This window comes from Lutra lutra, chromosome 1, assembly GCF_902655055.1.
Source record: "Lutra lutra chromosome 1, mLutLut1.2, whole genome shotgun sequence".
NCBI classification, from domain to species: Eukaryota; Metazoa; Chordata; class Mammalia; order Carnivora; family Mustelidae; genus Lutra; species Lutra lutra.
Genome location: NC_062278.1, coordinates 61,803,055 through 61,822,647, shown reverse-complemented (window position 1 = coordinate 61,822,647; position 19,593 = coordinate 61,803,055). Strand labels below are relative to the sequence as shown.

The window sequence follows — 19,593 nt, the reverse complement described above, 5'->3', positions numbered from 1 at the left end:
AATGGACAGTACCCTGTTTTTAAAAAGTCATCACTATCTAGGATAAGTTTGACCACTTAAAAATTTATCGCACTTCAAAAACAAAATTTTAAAATATAGGTACCTCAGATACCTTTTGGGAAGACTCTGAAATAAACAAATGCACAGCCTGCTTTTGGCCTCCTGCTTTGTTTTGATCATAGGAAGAACACAGGGGGGAACAAAAAAGGAAGACACAGGAGAATAGAAGAGGACTGCCATGTTTATTCCTGGTGGTAGCCCTTTCAAATGCACAGCAGCTGTAGACCCATCCAATGGCTTGTAAACATACCTCTTCTGTGTTTTCTCCATATGCAAGGGAATTACTAGAATTGTGATGTCTAATATAGTAGTCATGTCATGTCATGTCATGCCTGTCCAGCTCAGCACTGATGGGATCTGTAGAAATCTGAGTATGTGATGATGCATCTCCAAGAACCCACAGGTGAGAAGGAATGAGCAAAATTAAAATTGCACAGGAAGACCCTGTCTACTCATGAAGATCATCTATCTCAAAGCTCCATGACTCAAAATTTATCGTATTTGTTCAGGGTAATTCTCTGCATTATAGACCAGATTCTATATGCTCAGGCTTCAAATGTGACATAATAAAAGATTGAGAATCAGTATATTTATTCCTCCCCAAACTCTCACTCATTAATTCATTTATTCTCCCCTTCCGAGAGAGCTTGGGACACTCCCTATGTGCACTTAACACTCTCCCACCTCCATCTCCCCCGTAATCCTTTCCTACGTGTTTTCCCTCCATAGTAAGAGGGAAAAGCCTCCTCAAACCCTATTATGGATCAGAAAAAAAAGAGAAAGACCACCAGTCAGAGATAGACACCTGTCCCTGGTGCCTGCTTGGCTTGGGTTTAGGGTCTAATGAAGCATGGTCCAAAAAAAATGTAACAGGAGCCACATATGCAATTTTAGATTTTTCCAGTAGCCATAGGAACAAAGTAAAAAGAAATTGATGAAATTAATTTTAAAAACATTTTATTGAGTCCAGTATATCCCAAATACTATCATTTTAACATGTTATCAATATTTTTAAATTACTAACATCATAGTTTACATTCTTATTATTCACAATAAGTCTTCAAAATCTGGTATGTATGTTACACTTATAGTACAGTACATCTTAATACAGACTAACCACATCTCACACACTAGACAGCTACCCGTGGAGGATGGCTACAAAGGACGGGTCTCCAGGAACCTGGCTTTTAGGGGGTGGTCTTCTCTGGTTCTCCATGGAAAATCCAGTTCAGTGAATTCCACTTGAAAATTAATTTTCTGTCTAATTCAATCTCATTTTAGGAACCTGACCCATTTATAACATCCATGGGTCCTTTTGTACTTTTATCACCATCTAAATGGTATTTGTAGGTATTTCCCAGTTACTGTCACCACGTTAAATAACACTCTCAGTCTAGCCTTGACCCAGTAGACATCTCCTCCCAATCAAACTGCCTCTCTCTTTTTATCTACATTTTAGCTCATCTCCAGTCCATGAATTGTGTTCTACTTGCAAGCAGTTTGCAATAGTTCTGCAAGGAGTGTGGTGAACCGCCGTGGTGCCTAACAGCATTTTGTACACATCCATCTGTCTTCCAAAGGACTTAGCCCTCGGGACAGATTTCGACTCATGACTCCTAACCACACACCTATTTGGTAGAGAAGTGAGAAAAATAAAAATCAAAATCCAAGGAGTAGGAGTTAAAATGTCTTCTTGCTCAGCCTGCCTGATTCTTAGGGAGCAGAACGGTGCTTGATTCCAGCCCTGGCCAATGACAGCCTCGCTTCACTTTCTCGCTCAGTTAAGAAAACCTGTCCCCCCCCCCCAAAAAAAAAAGAAAAGAAAACCTGTCCCATGTGAGCTCGGCCTCCGTCCTCGCTCCTGGAGATCTCCAGGATGCAGGTGGCGTGATGCAGACCGGGATGCCAGTTAAAGGGAAACCAGGGCTGAGATGCCACCCAAACCCCAGCACGAAGAGCTCAGGGGGTGGATTAAAGGGTTTAAGGCTTTTAAGGGTTTAGGTTCAGATTTACGGGTTCAGAATATCTGGGGAGAGGGTGTTCATCTTTAAGCACCCGATCACCCGCTTTTTATTCCCTCCCCCTGGAAGAGTCCCTATTTTAAAAATCCATGCTTTCCTTTTGGTGGGACACTCCATAGTGGATTGATAGGGGAAAGGTGGTGGGTCCTGGCCAAGGACTAGGCTGCAGCTCCCACAGTGGAGGCCGTGCTGCCGCACACATCCCTGGTAGGCATCTGGAAGGCCTCGGGTCCCCTGCTGCCAGCCATCCCCGGACTCCGAGAACAGCCAGCAGAAGGAGACTTCAACTATCTGCCCGAGGAATAAAATCCAAAAAAGGTCTGTGTGCTCCCTTGGTGCTGGGATCCTCCATGTGGGAATTTCAGCCATTCTGTTCAGTTTCTAGGCTCACCTTAGACAAAATTCCTGCTCTCGCCATGCTAGCCTCACTGTTCCCTCCATCCTCCCAGGCCACTTCACCCCAGATAAGCCTATCCTGACCACCTCAGCCTGCACCAGCATTTCTTCCCAAAGGTCTGGGTCTCATACCCCTGTCTTCTTACTACTTTTAAGGGAAATGTCATTACCCCCATTAAGTGTAAGGTCTAAAAGGGCTGAGATCCAAAAGCGTGGTTTAATCATGCTCGAACCTCCCCATGAAAGCCGATACCATGCCTTGTTCTTAAAATGCCTTGAATGTGTGAATGTTGATGGAAATGACCATGAGAAATGAGATGAGTAATACCGTCGTCCTCTTCATCACCATCACCATCCATAAGACTCTGCCAGTGCCCAGACCACCAAAACCCCATCCAGGGCTACTGGGGGAAGGCATTTCTCAGAGCCCCAGGGTTGGCTCCACCTGCTAGATTCCAAACCAAGTCATTTTTGTTTAAATTTTGCACTCAGAATCAAGATACAAGCTGCTCCCTCTGGCTCTGCCACAATGGAAGAGAAGGGAAGGGGCAGAGGAAATGCAGAGAAGAGGATGACATTCATTCACTCAACTGCACATCCACTCGCATGCATGCAGGGCAGCGACTGAGACCACAGACCCACCACCACCCCCACTCCCGGAACCGCAGACACAGGAATTCATCTCCCAGATGATGCCTCTGGCCACTAAACAGTCTCAGCCAGGAAACCGAAGCTTCCAAGGCTCCTGTAACTCAGGACATTGAAGTAGTCATGCGGCTCGGCACAGGCATCTCCCCTCTGCTCCAGGTAGCAGCCCACGGGTGCTGTCCCTGCCTTGCTGCCACTTCCAGGGGACGACAGAACGCGGGCATTCCATTCCTCCTGTTCATGCGCCACTGTCCTGAGGCCACTTTCCGCACAATGGACTGGACGAGATTTCTTCTAAAAGCAAACAAACTACTAAGTGAAGATGTGGGGACATTATTCAGCAGTTACTCCCCGACATAATACATGGTTACAGTGATCTCTCTCTTCCCTTCTTACACACTCAAACACACACACATACACACACACGCAAGGCTGTGCTCTTACCAACACCAATTCCCTAACCCTTCATTGCTCAGCCTCACACAGCTGGATTTCAGGACTAACTACTCCAGTGAGCCTACACTTGCTCCCCATGCAATGAGCCCTGCACCCCATGACTATGTACTACTCAGTAAGCCCAGTAAACCCCTTTCTGCCTCACCTCTCTTGCTCTCTTTACTACATCTGACACTGTGGACTTCTGCCTTTTGGCAGTGCTCTCCTTCGCTGGCCCCCATGGGATCACTCTCTCAGTTCTCCTCTTCCTATGAACCCTCACCTTCCCCTCCAGCCAGGACTGCTTTTTTTCTGCCCCCACATGAGCTCCCCAAATAAAGGGGTTCCCCAGAGCTCTGCCCTCTGTTTCCTCATACTCAACACTCTGAGTCACTTCACCCATATGTCCCTCTGCCCCCTGAAGAGTCCCAGATCTCTACCCAAACCAGCCCCACAAACTTCTGCCCTGAGTTCCAGACCTAGGCAGTCACAGCAAGCCCAGACTCATCGTGTCTCAAGTGAGAGCATCATGTTCCCTCCCCCACAAACTGCTCCTGTGCCTGCATTCTCTGTCCTGGTTCATGGCACTGGGTGACCAGAAACCTGAAGCCCAAAGTTAAACTCTGTCCTGACATAAAATCCCATCCAGTGTTACTCCTGAAATACTCCAATTTTACTCGCTCTAAAATAATTTCCCTCTTCTCTGTTCCTACCCCCATGTCTTATCTGCCCCCATGCTTCTACAGCTGCCTGCCTCTGGACACCCTCTTCTTCTGCTCTTTCCCAAGGTCACCCACACAGCAATAGCTCAGAACTGGGAGTTGGATACCGCCAGCCTTCTGCTTCAAGCCCTGTGATGGCTCCCCTTGTCCACCAAAGGGAGCTTCATCTCCTACAGGAGCCACAGGTGAATGTCAAGGGGTTTGTAAAATCCCACAAGTCAGTCCATAAGTTCACTGCATTCCCCACAGGAGACTGTGTGTGATGCCCCCCAAAACACCTTTTGTGATTTGGTCACACTTACCTTTCCAGCTGCATCTCCTGAAATGCTCCCCCACCCAACACCCCCAACTTCTGGTAGAGGGCCCAGGGGCCAGAGGGATACCATTTACTGAGAAGCTGCCATGAGCATGCACTTTATGTAATCTTTGCAACAACCTTGTTGAAGTTTCTACTTTTAAATGAGCTCATAGGCGCCAACAGGTGAAGCCAATTGCCCCAGACCCAGTTCTGACTTGCAGCCAGGCCAGGCTCTTTCTCCTCAGCCAGACTGCCTCTAGTCCTATGGCTTCTGGAAGGCCATGCACTGTTTCCCGCCTCCCCAGTTCTGTATGTACTACTCCCACTGTCCATTCCTCATAAATCCCCAAAATGTCGTTTATTCTTTCCTTCAGACTCAGCTCCACAGCACCTTGTCCAGGAAGTCTTGTCTGACCCCTCTGGGAGACTGACATTCTTCCTGGATGCTAGAATATGTTCTTGAACATTCTCTGTTGTAATATGCAATGCTGTCTAGAACTTACTCTTACCCCTCTCTCCTCTTCAGGCCCCAAACTGTGAGCTCCCTGAGGGTAGGTTCTGTGCTGTATTCCTCTTTGTAACCTCACAGCCCATCACAGACATTCAATGTGTGTCTTAGGACTGAAATGTGTGTGTGTATACTCACATGTGTGTGCACATACACACACACATGCACATGCACACATTCTTCCTCAGCCCTGTACCTCAAAGAACAGGATTTCCAAACCCAAGTAGGGACTTGCGGTCAGATAACTACAATTGCTCTTATGGGAAAATAGGTCAGACAGCAAAATCTGTTTGGGAAAATAAAGGGAATGAAATCAGCCGTTACTCCCATAGGAGACCATCGCAGAGGAATGTTGTGCTAAGCCAAGGAAATCAAAGACCAGTAGGTACAAGCAGGATGGCAGAAGAAATGCCTAATGACACCCAGCGCAAAGGTGACACACTCTCAGTCTTACTGGAGACCGCTCTCAATGTGGCACTCACCCCCACCATGGGTCTCGATGACAGAATCCCCAAAAGCCACACGTGGGCTTGGAAAAATCACAGCAAGCACAAACCAAATCTCATGCTTCCCACCGCCCCACCTCCCCCATTGCTTCCCAGGATAGGAAACATCATCATTGCTGACTAGTGTCCAGCTCAGCAGTGCACGAGATAAGCTAACAGGAAGCGTGGGTGGGTCGCATGAACTCACATCATGAACAAATATCAAAACTTAGGGCTGGCACCACCCTTCAGGCCCTGAGGAACCAGGCCTAGAGAGAGACCATGATCTCAAAACCACAGGCAGGAGTCAGGGGGTCTCTCTCCACTCACTGATTCATTCATTCCTTTTCGCTACTATGGCGGGTTCCTTCCCGGACGTGTGAGGAATAATCGTGGTCATCATGGGTCGTGCTGCTGCTGGACTTAAAAGAGGACCACATCCCTTGATGTGGCCCAATCCCTTTAAAGAATACAAATACCCAATTCCTTCCCAAAGAACTGATTGTGACCTTTGGTGCTGGTGTGCTCTCATTTCCATTCTTAGGTGGGCCACCCTTGCCCTGGGATCTTAAAACCATTTTGGCATCCAGGGTCTTCTGGGAAATGTAAACAGTCCTGAGAAGGTCTCTCAGCTCTTTGGTTTTCATTTCCTCCCACGCAGGGAACTCTGTGATTGTCAGTATAAAACACAAGCCTGGGGCTGAGGTTGTCCTAAAGGACCAAAGGGAGCTACGGAGATTGCAGCTGGGTCCTTGGAGGATAAACATCCCCCCCCCCCCCTGGGAGAATGTGAGGAGGAAGGATGCCTGGCAGTCATTGTGATGGAAGGGGACACACCCATTTCTCCTTCCCCTCACAGGAGGTCCCCTAGAGGAACTTTTTCCAATAGCTGCTTAGCAAAAATATGCATTTATTTCATTGTTATCAATCCATACAGTATCAATATTTTGGAGTACCAAGTATTATGAAGTGCTTTGGTAAACAAAATTTGTAATAATTACAAGAACTTCACAACTAATACTTATTGCTACATGCCAGGAAAAATGCCAAATGCCTTACATGAATTATTTGACTTGAGTTTTCCCACAACCCTATGTAGGCAGCATCATAATTATACGCATTTTACAGACCCTACCACAGCAACTCATGCAGGAGAGCCAGGATCCGAAGCTATGTCTGTCTGATTCCCAAGTCCATGCTCCTAAATAATGCAATCAACAGGCTGTTGGTACCCTGCTCAGATCCTCCCTACCTGACCAGTGCTCCCATGCCCCAGACCCTGGGACTACAGATGGTGGGTGGCTCACAGCCACTCCTTCTCCAGAGAATGGCTCTTGGACCCTCTCTGGTGAGCAGCCAGTGGTCAGTGATGACTGAGGTGAGTGTTCAAAGAGTCAGCTCCCTGCCTCAAGGTCCAACCAACTCTGAGTACAATTCTTACTGCAACCAAGTCTCCATCTGAGACCACATCAAGCTGGGCTTTCTTCCCTCAGCCCTATCCTTCACTACTCACTTCCTACACTACTTCCTTCCTTCACTACTCATGACTCTCACGTGAAGAGTCCATCCCAATAAATAAATCACTGTCACCAGAATTCACATGTCAGGCTCTATTTCTGGGGACTGGGTCTAACACAATTGCTCCTGGCAATGGACCTAGAAACAGACACAGGATGGGAGTGTGGAGAGGAACACCTCCCCAGCTAGATGGGAATACAAACCCCACCACTGGCTGTGAGATGGGACAGGACACTGATGGAAGGGAATTCTGAGCTGATGCCACATCTTTGACATTTGAGAAGTATGGGGAAAGAGTGATTATTAGAACTATGGGATTGAGTAGCTTTTACTCAATTCCCCCTGATGCACTGAGGAGAGAACATGAAAGGCTTAGATCTGTCAACACCTGGAAGCAGCAACACTTGACAGCCTTTCAAGAAACACCCATCTCCAGCACTGAAGACCAGGCACAGGACCTAACTGTAAAAGAGATAGAACTTCCAAACAGGTTGAATTCTAAGCTTGGGCAAGTCTCCTGCGTCTAGAAAAGGAAAGATCCCTATGACCTGGGAGGAGGTTCCCTGGGTAGATGCACTGGAGAACCACCTGCTTCCCTTGTATCATCTGGAGCTGCAAAAATGGCCCACATTCTCTTGATGGAAGTTAGGGCCCCGTTAGCACCTGTCTCCATCTGCCCTATAGGCCATTGGCCCCATATTTAGGGCAAGACCACAGCCTGCCCTAGCTGAGGAAATGCCGAGAATGCTGAGAGAGGAGAGAGGTTGTGCCTAAAGGATGTGGCTAACATGTACTGGCAACGATGGGAGAACATGACTGGGAGTGAATCCTGAGAGTGAAAGTCTGGGCTGGGGCAAGTAGACTATGAGATCAGACCGAAGGTAACTTGTCAATATTGGGACCCATCTCATGACTTAAGATGTAACACCCTCACAAGGGCCCCAGAAGAGAAGGCTGATACACTGCTGTCAAGAGGGAAGGTAACACTGCTTCGGCAATTTATGAAAAAAAAAATGCTCAGAGAAGTGGAGATGCTATCATGAACGTATGTGAAACAATAAGAATATACATATATATGTCTCTCCCTCAGTTTCTACTAATGTTTGTCTTTAACTCTGGTTCCTGACACCATGCTCCTTAAACGCTTATAATTTCCTGAATGATAAGAATGTCTTACACAGGGCACCTAAAGTTCTTGGAATCTCCTGGTGATAGGAGTGTCGTTTGTTCCAATGAGGCAGCATTGGGTGGACTCCTGGATGGAGGCCGGTGGCCAGAAAGACCAAGCCATGATTTGAAACTTAGAACTCTCAGCCTCACCCCATCCCCTTTCTCCAGAGAGAGGAGAGGGGCTGAAAAATGAGTTCATAATCAATCATCCTTAAGCAATGATGTCTCCAGAAACATCCTTCTCAAGTATGGGGTTCAAATAGCTTCCAGATTGCTAAAAACATCCACATGCCAGGAGGGTAGCACACCCCCAACTCTCCAGGGACAGAAACTCCTGTGCTTCGGACCCTTCTAGACCTCATCCTGCCATACCTCCTTCATCTGTCTGTTCATCTGCATCCTTTATCGTCTTCTGTGTTATATAATAAACCAGCAAATGTAAGTAAGGGTTCCTGTGAGTTCTCTGAGCTGTCAGCAACTTATCAAACCCAAGGCAGGGGGCTGTAGGAACTTCAATTTATAGCCAGTCAGTCAGAAGTACAGGTGACAATCTGGGACTTGCAGCTGGTGTCTGAAGGGAAGGCGATCTTGTAGGACTGAGTCCTTAATTTGTGGGTTCTGATGTTGATTCCAAGTAGATAGTGTCAGAACTGAATTGATTGTAGGACACCCAGATGGTGTAGAAGAATTGGTCAGTGTGGGAATAAACCCACCCATCTGGTGTTTAGAAGTGTTCTGTGCAGTGTTAAGAGTAGAGAAGAGGAAAAAAACAGAGTTTTCCCCAATATAACCTACTAAATTGGGGACTGGCAAACTAAGGCCCATGGCTCAAATCTGGCCCACCACAGATTTTTGTACTGCCCGTGAGCTAAAAAGGATTTTTCTATTTTTAAGTGGTTGAAAACAAATTCAAAAGAAGAATAATATTTCATGACACATGAAAATTATATGAAATTCAAATTTCAGTGTTTATAAATAAAAGTTTGTTGGAACCCAGCCATACTCATTCATTTGCATATTGTCTGTGGTGCTTTCCTGCTACAGTGGCATAGTTGAACTGTTGCAACAGAGACCACACAGCCCACAAAGCCTGAAAGGTTTACTACCTGGCCCTTTACAGAGAAACTTAGCCAATCCCTGTACTACATAATTTTGGAAAATCCAGTGGCTGGTTATGGTTCTAGGGAAGATCAAAAGGACAATCTTTCACAAAGGTGGAAAGGAATGTGCTAGTGAAGAGAGCCCCAGCATCATTAGGAGGCTCCGTGGTATCTGCTCTGTACGCTGGGGCTGAAGGCTCTCATAGAACAGGATCCCTGGTAGCAACACGGATGAGGAGACCCCAAAATAATACAGGGGCAGATGGCAGAGCTTAAGCTTATACTGACAAGGTCAATATAATTTCTGCAGTGGCAGCCAGAGAAGCTTGACCCACAGGGATGTTAAGATGGACTAACAAAGCAGTGTTCCTAAGAGAAATATAGATGGAAAGCCAATAGGATGTTACTTATATACGTAATCAAGAGATCAAGAGTACATGAGAGAAGGCTGAGTTCAGTACCCCCTGGAAAGTCAAGACCTCTTGCCCAGTTTCCGGGTCTGTGAGCAGAACTGGTGTGGATACCATCTCTGTTAACCCCTAAGCTCCACTCTCCATCCAGCCTTCTGTTTTCTTCCAACCCGACTGTTTTGTGTTTCATTTCAGCCAATACAGAGCAACAGTAGGGGAACGGAAGGAAGGAGAGTGAGATGAGGATTGTATGTATTTCCCTGGCATTCTCTCTGCCAGCAGTGGCCTTGGACTAGCTATAGCCTTTCCTCAAAGCTACAGTACTTCTCAATGTGGTCCCGTCCACAAATCTCTTTCCAGGTTCTAGTAATCATCCTCTCCCTAAAGATGAGGGGTGACACCAACATGTTGCTACACTTCCCCTCTTGGTTTCCTTATATGCTGCCCAGTCCTTTGTAAATGTCTGTTTTAAGCTATCCTTAACCTACCCACCTTGAGAGCACGATATGTTCCCTGCCATTTCTAAGTATATCAGTGTGCAGTTGCTGAAAATCAAAGAGAAAGGAAATTTTAAAAGAACCATAAGAAAAAGCCATATCTGCAAAGGAGCAAAAATAAGATTCACATAATTTCTCAACAGAAATATAAGAAGCCGGAGACGACGGGAAAATGTTCTCCATGTGCGGAAAGAAAACACTTGCCAGCATGGAAGTGTAGACCCAGCAAAGCAGATACATCACATCTAAGTTCAGGAAAAATAAAGATATTTTCGGACAAACAAAAACCAGGATAATTCATCACCTGCTCAGAAGGAGATACTAATTAGTATTCTCCAGGCAGAAGGAAAGTGATTCCAGTTACAAGATAGGAAATGCAGGGAGAAGTGAAGAGCAACAGAAAGGGCAAATCTAAGTGAAAATTGACTCTCAAGACTAATTTCTTTCAGGATTTAAAAGAAACTTAAAACTAAAATACATGGCGTTAATAGCAATAAGTGGCGAAGGAAGGTAAAAACAGTTAACGTATCCTATGATTCTTACGTAATCCAAGAAAGGATAAAGGCATTAATTTATACTAGACTTTAATAAGTCAGGAGTCTATTTTCTTTTTTTTTTTTTTAAAGATTTTATTTATTGATTTGACAGAGAGAGATCACAAGTAGACAGAGAGGCAGGCAGAGAGAGAGAGAGGGAAGCAGGCTCCCTGCCGAGCAGAGAGCCCGATGCGGGACTCAATCCCAGGACCCTGAGATCATGACCTGAGCCGAAGGCAGCGGCTTAACCCACTGAGCCACCCAGGCGCCCAGGAGTCTATTTTCTAATCTCAAGTGTAACCGCTAAAAAAACGCCTCATTACAAGGTAGATCTTTTTTATAATAATAAGTACTTAATTCAAAGGACAGCAAGAAAGAATAGGGAAAATACAGGCAAAACAAATATGAAGAAAACAAGGTGGTGGCCATAAACCCACTTATATCAGTAATACCAACAGCAAGTACATGGTCCAGAGAGAGCAAAGTCAGGGACGAAGAGTTGGGTTGTTAGTTGAGCAGAACCTTTTGGGGGGAAAGTGAATCAGGAAGTAGGGAGGAGGGTCTAGGATGAGGTGGATAATAATGTAGGCAATCCCAGTCTTGCCCTCCCCAAAATGTTTGGTGACTGGAATTAAGGTGACCTGGGATGTGTTAAAAAATCCAAAAGGGCAGACCAAACAAGTGGTGGAAATGCTTTTCCCCAATCGGTGGCTACCCGTTAACAACACAAGCACATTAATACCTTCACAGGCAATGTGCCCCTTGTTCATCACAGCTCTGTGGAAGGGAGCAAGCAGAATGGCCAGCATCCCCATGTTCCATCTGAGGAACAGGGGGCGGGGGAGATCCAGCATCTTGCCTGTAATCACACTCAGTGCTGCCCTTAGAAACTACCCCAGCCACTTCCCCATCCAGCACACTTTTGGCCGCGTGACCTCTTCAGCTAGACAGAAGATTCACATACCTACTGATCTTGTCGTGTACCTTTTACTCCCAAATTTGGGGATTGTTTATTTCTCATCTTGCCGAAGTGCCAGGTAGCCCAGCAATAAGGAAAGGTTGCTAAAATTAAGTAAGCTAACGGACGCAACTCCCTAGCACAGGGTGGATGCCCCAGATGCATCAAACTCACGACAGATAAATCTGTCTCTCCAGGGAGTGGCTTCAGGGACAGGCAGGAGCTAGGAACTGTAGGTGACAGCAAAATGGGAAGCATACAGGTCTAGCCTTTCTGGCTGGGGTTCCCAGACCAGGAAGGGGACAGAAGAAGAGCGTAAACAACTTGAGAGGCAGAGCAAGGACCATCAAAAAGCATGAACAGCAGAGGAGACCACATCTTGGTCTTTCTGTGGACAGGACCGGGACATGAAAGGATGGTGAGGGGTGGGGGTAGGGGGTACCCACGACCGAGATGTGCAGCTGGAGTCATTACCTTTTTGGTTAATGTGACCACCATGACGACTGCCACGCAGATGACTGCCAGTCCGGTGGCCATGGCTCCCAGCAATGGGACCTGGAACGCAGCGCTGTGCTCAGCCCCTGGAGGGATGACAAAATGAAGATGAGGCGGTGAAAGGCAGAAGCAAAAGGCAACCATTACACAGGAAAAACTCTGTGTCAGGGCACAGAGGTGGGGGCTGGCCAGGCCTTTCTCTAAGTTCTGGGGTCTTTTTTTTTTTTTTTAAGATTTTATTTATTTGTCAGAGAGAGAGGAGAGCGAGCGAGCACAGGCAGACAGAATGGCAGCAGAGGCAGAGGGAGAAGCAGGCTCCCCGCCAAGCAAGGAGCCCGATGTGGGACTCCATCCCAGGACGCTGGGATCATGACCTGAGCCGAAGGCAGCTGCTTAACCAACTGAGCCACCCAGGCGTCCCAGTTCTGGGGTCTTTAAGCCCAGCTCTTGGACAGCAGAGCCGCGGCCTAGCCCATCGTGCAATCAACAGCCGATCTCCCAAACAGTGGTACCCTCAACCCTTTTGACACCAGAGCAGACCACTGTGAACACTCTTTCCCTCCAGTCGATAAAATCACTTTCTATAATGATCATGATCATGAAGTGAAACAAACAATAACATCCAGGAAAAAAAAGACCCAGACAGTGAACATTTTCTTTTATTAAATTTCATATTTATAATCCTACTTGAAAAAAGTTTAATTAAAAATTAAAATAAAATTAATATTGAAGTACAAAAAAGAGGGCAAAAAGCAAATAACCTTTCACGCACTAAGCCTATCACGTTATTCCAGCCGGGAGACCCTGGCAGGAGTAAAGTTCCAGAGCTTTATCCTTTGCTTTTTCTCAGCACCTGGCACACAGCAGGTGCTTGGTAAATATTTGCAGTATGAACTAAAGCACGAACAAGTGAACTTCTATTAAGATGTAAAATGTAAGGAGGAGAAGCAGAAAGGGAGTTATGAAGAGAAGTGGGATAATTGATCCAAGGAGAGTGTGAGAGAAACAGGACAGATGCGCAGATGTGAGCTACGCCGGCTGGTGGGAGGGTTTCCAGGATGCTGTGTCCCTTCCCCGCCACTTTCCAGGAGCTCAGACAGATCCCAGGTGTCCAGGGAAGCCTTCAAAGAAAGGGACAACAGAGGCTGGGCCCTCTTCCTTCTAACAAAGGGTTTACGCTGTGGGAAAGGTGGCCAAAGAACACAGTCACTTAGGACAAGCAGTGTTCACAGTACCCACAGGGCATGAGGGGGAGGGAGCCCCAGCACCCCAGAATGAGTTCCTCCTGCCCTGCAGACTCAGCCTCTTGCTTTGGCCACAGGTTGGGGGAAGAAGGCAGATAGGGAGCAAAGTGGTCATGGAGAACACAGCTTTGAGGGCAGAAGGGCTGGGGTAGGCTGTCCACAGTACCAGAAAGGATACAGGCTCTTCCCTGCATGCTGCCTTGATCTGTGTCAGAGCCATCCAAGAAGTAGCATTTGAAAAGAAACTGTCAAGTAGACTTTTATCTTCTCTGTCTACACATTTTTTGCTAAGTCATAAAACTTAATCTTTAGCACAACTGACAGCAGCAGGTAGAAGTTCAGCAGGTATAAGTTAGTGAAACCAGATCACCTGTGTGAAAACCAGCCCTCCTACCCTGAGTAGAGCTCCGACTTCCCCTCCGCCAGACAGTCCCATGGGAGAGGCTGGCATTCAGAGCTAACACTTCGTTGGTGCCTACTGTGCCCCGGGCCCCATTTAAGGGCATTTTCTTATAGTAAGGAATTCAATCCTACATCTGTTTTCATGTTGCAGATGAGAAAACTGATACACAGAGAAGCTAAGTAATCTTGTCTGAGGTCAACAGCAGCACTAGGATTTGGACCCAGGCTGGCTGGGTCAGAGCCCGAGCTCGTAAGCACTCCGTTCCACTGTCTCTCAGAGGCAGTCATCTTTCCCCATGTTCCAGAGACCCGCTTTCAGTGTTCAGACGGATAGCGAATGTGAGAGCCTTTTGGAAACTAGGAAGTACCACATAAACGTAAATTACCGTACATTTACACTTAGCACACACTGTGTTTTAATCCTCTATAAAACTTAGAAGCTAATTCTAATTTGCGTGATTGATGCTAACCTAATAAAGGAAAACCCTTCCCAAATGACCTTAATGACTGTTCTTCCCAAAAAACACACATAAGGTGCACTTCTAACCCACAACAGGGGTTCTCGGTTCTGGCTGCACATCTGAATCACCAGGCTTTCGGAACCGATCACCTCCCAACTTTACCCCTTCGGATTCTGCTTCAGCTGGTCTGCAATGGGGCACCAGCATCAGCATCATTAAAGCTCCCTGGCGATCTGCTTGTGAGCCGAGGTCGAGGGACCCTGCCCTTACAGAGTGTTTGGCAGGAACACATTTTCTATTCTGGAGGGTGAGGCTCATCAGCCCCCCTGCTCCAGAGGTCATACCTGAGCTTTGCAGGACCTCCAGAAAGACTGTCCCTCTGTAAATCCCATCAGGGTAGGTGTGATAGGTGCAGAAGTATTCCCCTGTGTCATTCTGGGTCAGCGACTGCAGGGTGAGGCCCAGGTTGGGGCCTGGGGCCACTCGCTCCCTGAAGGCTGGGTAGATGTGCCACCCCAAGTGAGCATGATGAACGGCCAGTAGTTGGTCCCGCTGCTCCCAGTTGATCTGAGTCACTTTGGCAGTGGTGGAGGGGAGGTGGCATTGCAAGGTGACGGAGCCACCTTCCTCGGCAGAAACGTTCCCCGTTACTGTGATCCTGCCTGACACAGCTCCTGGGGAAGGGAAGAGAGCGTGTGTGGGTCCTGGGTCAAGAGCTGTACTTGAAACTTCCCACAGAAATCCCAGAGGGCTTTGAGGCTAGAATTGGTTTTGGAAATGACAGACTCCCCTGTCCTTCCTGTCACTCCCCGCATAGACCATAATCGCTACACAGTGGAGTGCTTCCCCCACTAGGGATCTTCTGCTGTAATCTAGCTTCATGATGAGCTCGTGGAGGATTTCCACAGCCTTATTTCATCTCCCTACCTCGAATACAAGCCTGGTCAGCCACCACCTCTGTTTTACTCTCTCTTCCAGCCGCCAGCTCTGTGCTGGGCACAGTATCCTTTGACATGAAACCTGGTTGTTTGGTTGACGGCCCTTTGGGGTGCCTGAAGAAACCTTCAGGAAAGCCACAAAATCCGAAGGAAAGGAGGATGGGAGAGAAACCGTTTCTCCCAGACAAAACCACCCTCCTCAGCACTGACCACCCCCAGCACCTTGGACACAACTCCACCCTCAAATGGTTCAAAAAACAACATAAAAATTAAATTCTACTAGAGTTTCTCAGCATCTGTGCCCCCTCAGAAACACTTGTCTATGGTTTGAAATACAGAGGGAAACAGATCTAATGCAAATTCAATCTATAATGGTAGAATCTCTGGAGTCTGTGAAGAAGACATTTTTGAACCCCAGAAAACATACAACACTTTTCTAGAAGTTTCCTCAAGGACAGAAGTCAGAACGATGGGGCAGGAGTGAACTTCTACGAGGGAACTGATCATCTCTCCGCCATGTCCTTTTCTTTCCCCCTATTTCCTCTCTTGGGTTGGCCAGTCAGACACACCAACCCCAAGGACTTCATCTGCCACCCAAAACAGAACTGCGCCTCCTTCCCAGAGGCTGCCTTTTCTCACACGAGGGAACACAGGACTCTGAAAACCATGCATTTCTTTCCCTCACTCCTACTTCCACTTCCACTCCCAGCCTCTCTTTCCTCCTTCTCTTCCTCCAGTTCCAAGCCACATTGTTAGGCCTTACCTGAGGCTGGGAGGGGAGCCTGCCTCAGGCCCTGGGCCCAGATCAGGAGAAGGTACCACCGCATGCTTCTGCTCAACGGGGGACCCACAGGAAGCAGCCTAGGCCTCTTCTGCCACGGAAACTGGCAGAATGCAGATGGCAGGCCAAAACTGAGCCTATGAGGAGAGAGGGTCTCGGAAAAACCGAGTTCAGCAAAAACAATGTCAGAGACTGAAAAAAAAAAAAAGAAAAAAGGCCCTCAACAAGTACACAAACTGCATAGGGCAAGCCACAAGAAAGACCATGAAGGAAACACACTAAAAAATAAACAAAAATGTGGTTAGAGGCCCACTGGTCTTTAGGTTACCACTATCTTTGGGTTATAGTCAAGCTACTGTTTTTAAGTTCTGTCTTAATGTGCCAGTTTTGTATCAGTCTTTGTCTTTATCAGGGGCTCAAGGGCTCTGTGTATCTGGAGAATGCCCGAGATTCTGAAGAAGCAGCAAATCCTGGCTTCATCCAACTAAGGAATGTGCACCCATAAGAGAAACCCGAGTCTGCACACTTATACAGGACCTGTGCTTGAAATCTAATGAACCATGAACCAGAGGCACCTACTTCAGAGCCAAGATGTAGGCAGGACAAAAAGTCTTGGACACCAGGGCAACTTTCCTTTGAATGAAGTCCTCTTCTTGACTCGGATGTCTTCTGTCTTGTTTATCTGGATGGAGACTTTGTTGAACTCTGGCTTAGTTTCTCTAACCCAGTAACATCAGAGGAGACCAGATGAGTGAGTTTTCTTGAGACTGATGACCCCCACGAAAATCAGCAATGCAGAGAAGGGTGAGTCCCAGTTACCTGACCCTGGAAAGGGGTTGGCTGATGCTTGTCTGGAGTCCCCAGCTCATGATCAAGTCCTATCATTGACCCATCCTTCTTCCTTCCCACCCTCTGTCTGTTCCTGCATTTATCTGAAAGTCCCGAGGGCCTACAAAACACCAGGCTCTGCACCAGGCTCTAGGGAGACGAGGGTGAATAATCATGGACCCTGCCTTCAGATGGTCAAAGCTTGCCCTCTAGTGAAGCTCCACTCTGGGGAAAGGAGGTGGAGGGTCTCTCTTCTCCTGCATCTAGGGCTTGTGTCTGTTACTCTGGGCATGTTTCTTTTGCTGCTCTACCAGGGGAATATCTGAAGCCTGCTCTTCTACCCCTCCATTCCAGGCAAGCACCCTGAGCTTTCCCAGCTATCCAGGCTCTTGGTCTCCTCCTCCCCTCTCCCCTGCAGGATGCTCCATCTCACACCAGTTTCCTCTCCTCCCTGGGTTCTGCCCATTCCCAAATGGACATCATGACCGTGCACCTCCCACCAGGCCACCTCCAGCCTCTTAGACAACATATGCTTCATCGACCTCTCTCTGCCCTAATTCAACCTGTCTCTCAAGGCTCACATCAAGAGAATCTCCTCTACCTCCTTCCAGTAGTCACAGGGCCCGCATTGGAGAAGCTGTCATACCTTATGTATGTCCCAGGGAGGGTGCACAGCTTGAACAGGCAGAGTGTTTCCAAAACTGGCTGTCCAGGCAGTGGGGCCAGGGGTGGGAGAGCTGAGAGCAGTTAGTGGATATAGAGCAAAAAGAGGGGGGCTCTGGGGTTTGGGCTATAACAAATTTTAGCCCACATTACGTCAGGTGGGTGAAAGGCACAAGGCAGGACCTGTCTTATATAACAGAAATCCCAAGAATCATAGGCTAAGTTAAATAAAAAATGGTTAAAGAATTTCTCTATTTGTTTCCAAGCAATCAGTCTGAAGAGAAACATGGTCAAGTACATTTTGATAAATGGTGCTTTCCAGAGATATTTGAGGGCAATGATTAATAGACTGAGGTGAAAAAAATGCATAGGTCCAAATTCAGTTTGGTTTGATGACCTTTAGAAAATTGCTCAATCTCCTTAAGCCTCAGTTTCCTCCTCTGTAAACAAGAACAATAGTGCCCACCCCTCACTCCCACCTTGTAGGTTTATGAAGATTCAGGAAAAGATTTTGTTTGGTAAACTGTTTAATACAGCACCCGGAACATACGAAGGGTTCACTACATCAGTAAGAGTATTGATAATAATATTAATTAAAGAAGTAAGAGGAAAGTGGGAGGAGACCATCCCTCTTCTACCTCTGTCATGCATTTGGGCGGGAATAAAGTCCTGGTCTCTGGATCCCAAGGCCAGGGCTTTCCCTAACCTCTTCCTTCTGTCATATGCAAACAATCTACGAATAGGAGGATAAAATACGCCTGCAGAGAGGTGGCCACTGTACCAGCCAGACTGTGAGAAGGCCTTGGAGGAATGTGAATGACAGAAGAGGCCCTCCCAGGAGCCTCTTCCCGGGACTCCACCTGGAAACATAGCCAGTACGGCCACTCACTAGGCAACGGCCCCAGCCAGAGCGGAGCCGACCAGGGGTGAGAAACAGGTCTGGGCCAAGAGGTCCTAGGGCCACCCCAGTCCCCACAGCACAGTTCTGCAGCGCAGTGTGCACTTCTGTGGGCATTCCAGTGCTAACTCACGTCTCTACCCAAAAGTTTTAAAACTCATGTCTCTACCCGAAAGTTCTAAAACCTAAAGTTCTACATTTTTTCTCCCCAGACTTTGACAGTTGCGGGCTGGACAAGCTTGGTCAGCCCTGAGGCAGGTGTACAGGTGCTGAGTAAGGAACTCCATTTGCATCTAAAGGGGAAGGAAGTGCTGGCCTAGAACGTAGAGCATGCCCTAGCCCACTGCCGGCCACACCTGCTCCAGCTAGAAGCCTGTGGTCTGGCAGGATCACAGCACTGGGTACAGGGGGCTGACAGTGGTCCCACCTTCCACAAGGCCCGCCACTTGTACACCAGTCACGGGACCTGGGGTGCAGAACAGTCAGTCTCTCAGTGGTGTCTTTGAGCTTCAGCGTCTCCAGAGGTCTCCACCTTTTCCCTTCCCGCTCAGAAATGTCGGAAAGCTCCAGGGATAGCACAGCTTTCCTCTCCCTCCCTTTCCCTGCCTCTAATCAAGTGCGACATCCTACAGAAGGGGGTACATTTTCAGCCAAGTGCTCCCACTCTCTACTTCACAGACCAGCACCTCCTGGTGGTAAGCTGCACTGTGGATGGGATGTGGGCAGAGACCCCTGACCCCTGCAGGTGTGCAGAGGCTGAGGAAGCAGGGACACAGGAAGCAGGGGAAAGATGGGGGCGTGGACACTCAGGGCACCTGGAAGGGCCTACCCCCCTCCGCCATCTGCCATTGAAAAGCCACCTCACAGCAGAGCTACCTGAACAGTGGAGTGGTTGATCCAGAGCCCTCGTGGCGAGAGCTGCCTCAGAAAATCAAAGATTCAACATGAAAGGAAAGTCTATGACCTCTGGATTTTTAATAAGTCTGCGAGCCCCAGGGCTTTTTGGCTCAGGACAAATGCAAATGAGGAGAGTTTGAGGGCGGGATTGCTGACTGTTAGTCTAAGCTCCCTCAGGTGAGGTGACTCTGAGGACCTCACCCACAGAGGCTGCCAAGGAGTTC

General features: G+C 47.7%; 1 protein-coding gene across 4 annotated transcripts; it reads right to left on the bottom strand.

Moving 5' to 3' along the window:
* Positions 1 to 1,006: 1,006 nt before the first annotated feature.
* Positions 1,007 to 16,221, bottom strand: TIGIT (T cell immunoreceptor with Ig and ITIM domains). Of its 4 annotated transcripts, XM_047725403.1 has the most exons (6): positions 16,066 to 16,221; positions 14,709 to 15,038; positions 12,237 to 12,343; positions 5,285 to 5,374; positions 1,888 to 3,419; positions 1,007 to 1,851 (listed from the first exon to the last, which is right to left on the bottom strand). In XM_047725403.1, the coding sequence occupies exons 1-5, from the start codon at positions 16,127 to 16,129 to the stop codon at positions 3,183 to 3,185; spliced, it is 828 nt and encodes a 275-aa protein (XP_047581359.1). In that variant the 5' UTR covers positions 16,130 to 16,221; the 3' UTR covers positions 1,007 to 1,851; positions 1,888 to 3,182. The 4 variants fall into 4 exon arrangements, with proteins under 4 accessions (XP_047581359.1, XP_047581366.1, XP_047581377.1 ...); XM_047725410.1 differs by lacking the exon at positions 5,285 to 5,374; XM_047725421.1 differs by lacking the exon at positions 5,285 to 5,374 and having other exon boundaries at positions 1,888 to 3,416.
* Positions 16,222 to 19,593: the final 3,372 nt, after the last annotated feature.

Excerpts from the sequence above, each read along its gene's own strand:
- TIGIT (XM_047725403.1), bottom strand. The coding sequence starts at position 16,129 with ATGCGGTGGTACCTTCTCCTGATCTGGGCCCAGGGCCTGAGGCAGGCT. Across the intron at positions 15,039-16,065 it reads GGCTCCCCTCCCAGCCTCAG|GAGCTGTGTCAGGCAGGATC; the intron begins GTAAGGCCTAAC and ends TCCCTTCCCCAG. Across the intron at positions 5,375-12,236 it reads TGGTCACATTAACCAAAAAG|ATTTTGCTGTCTGACCTATT; the intron begins GTAATGACTCCA and ends TTTCCCAAACAG.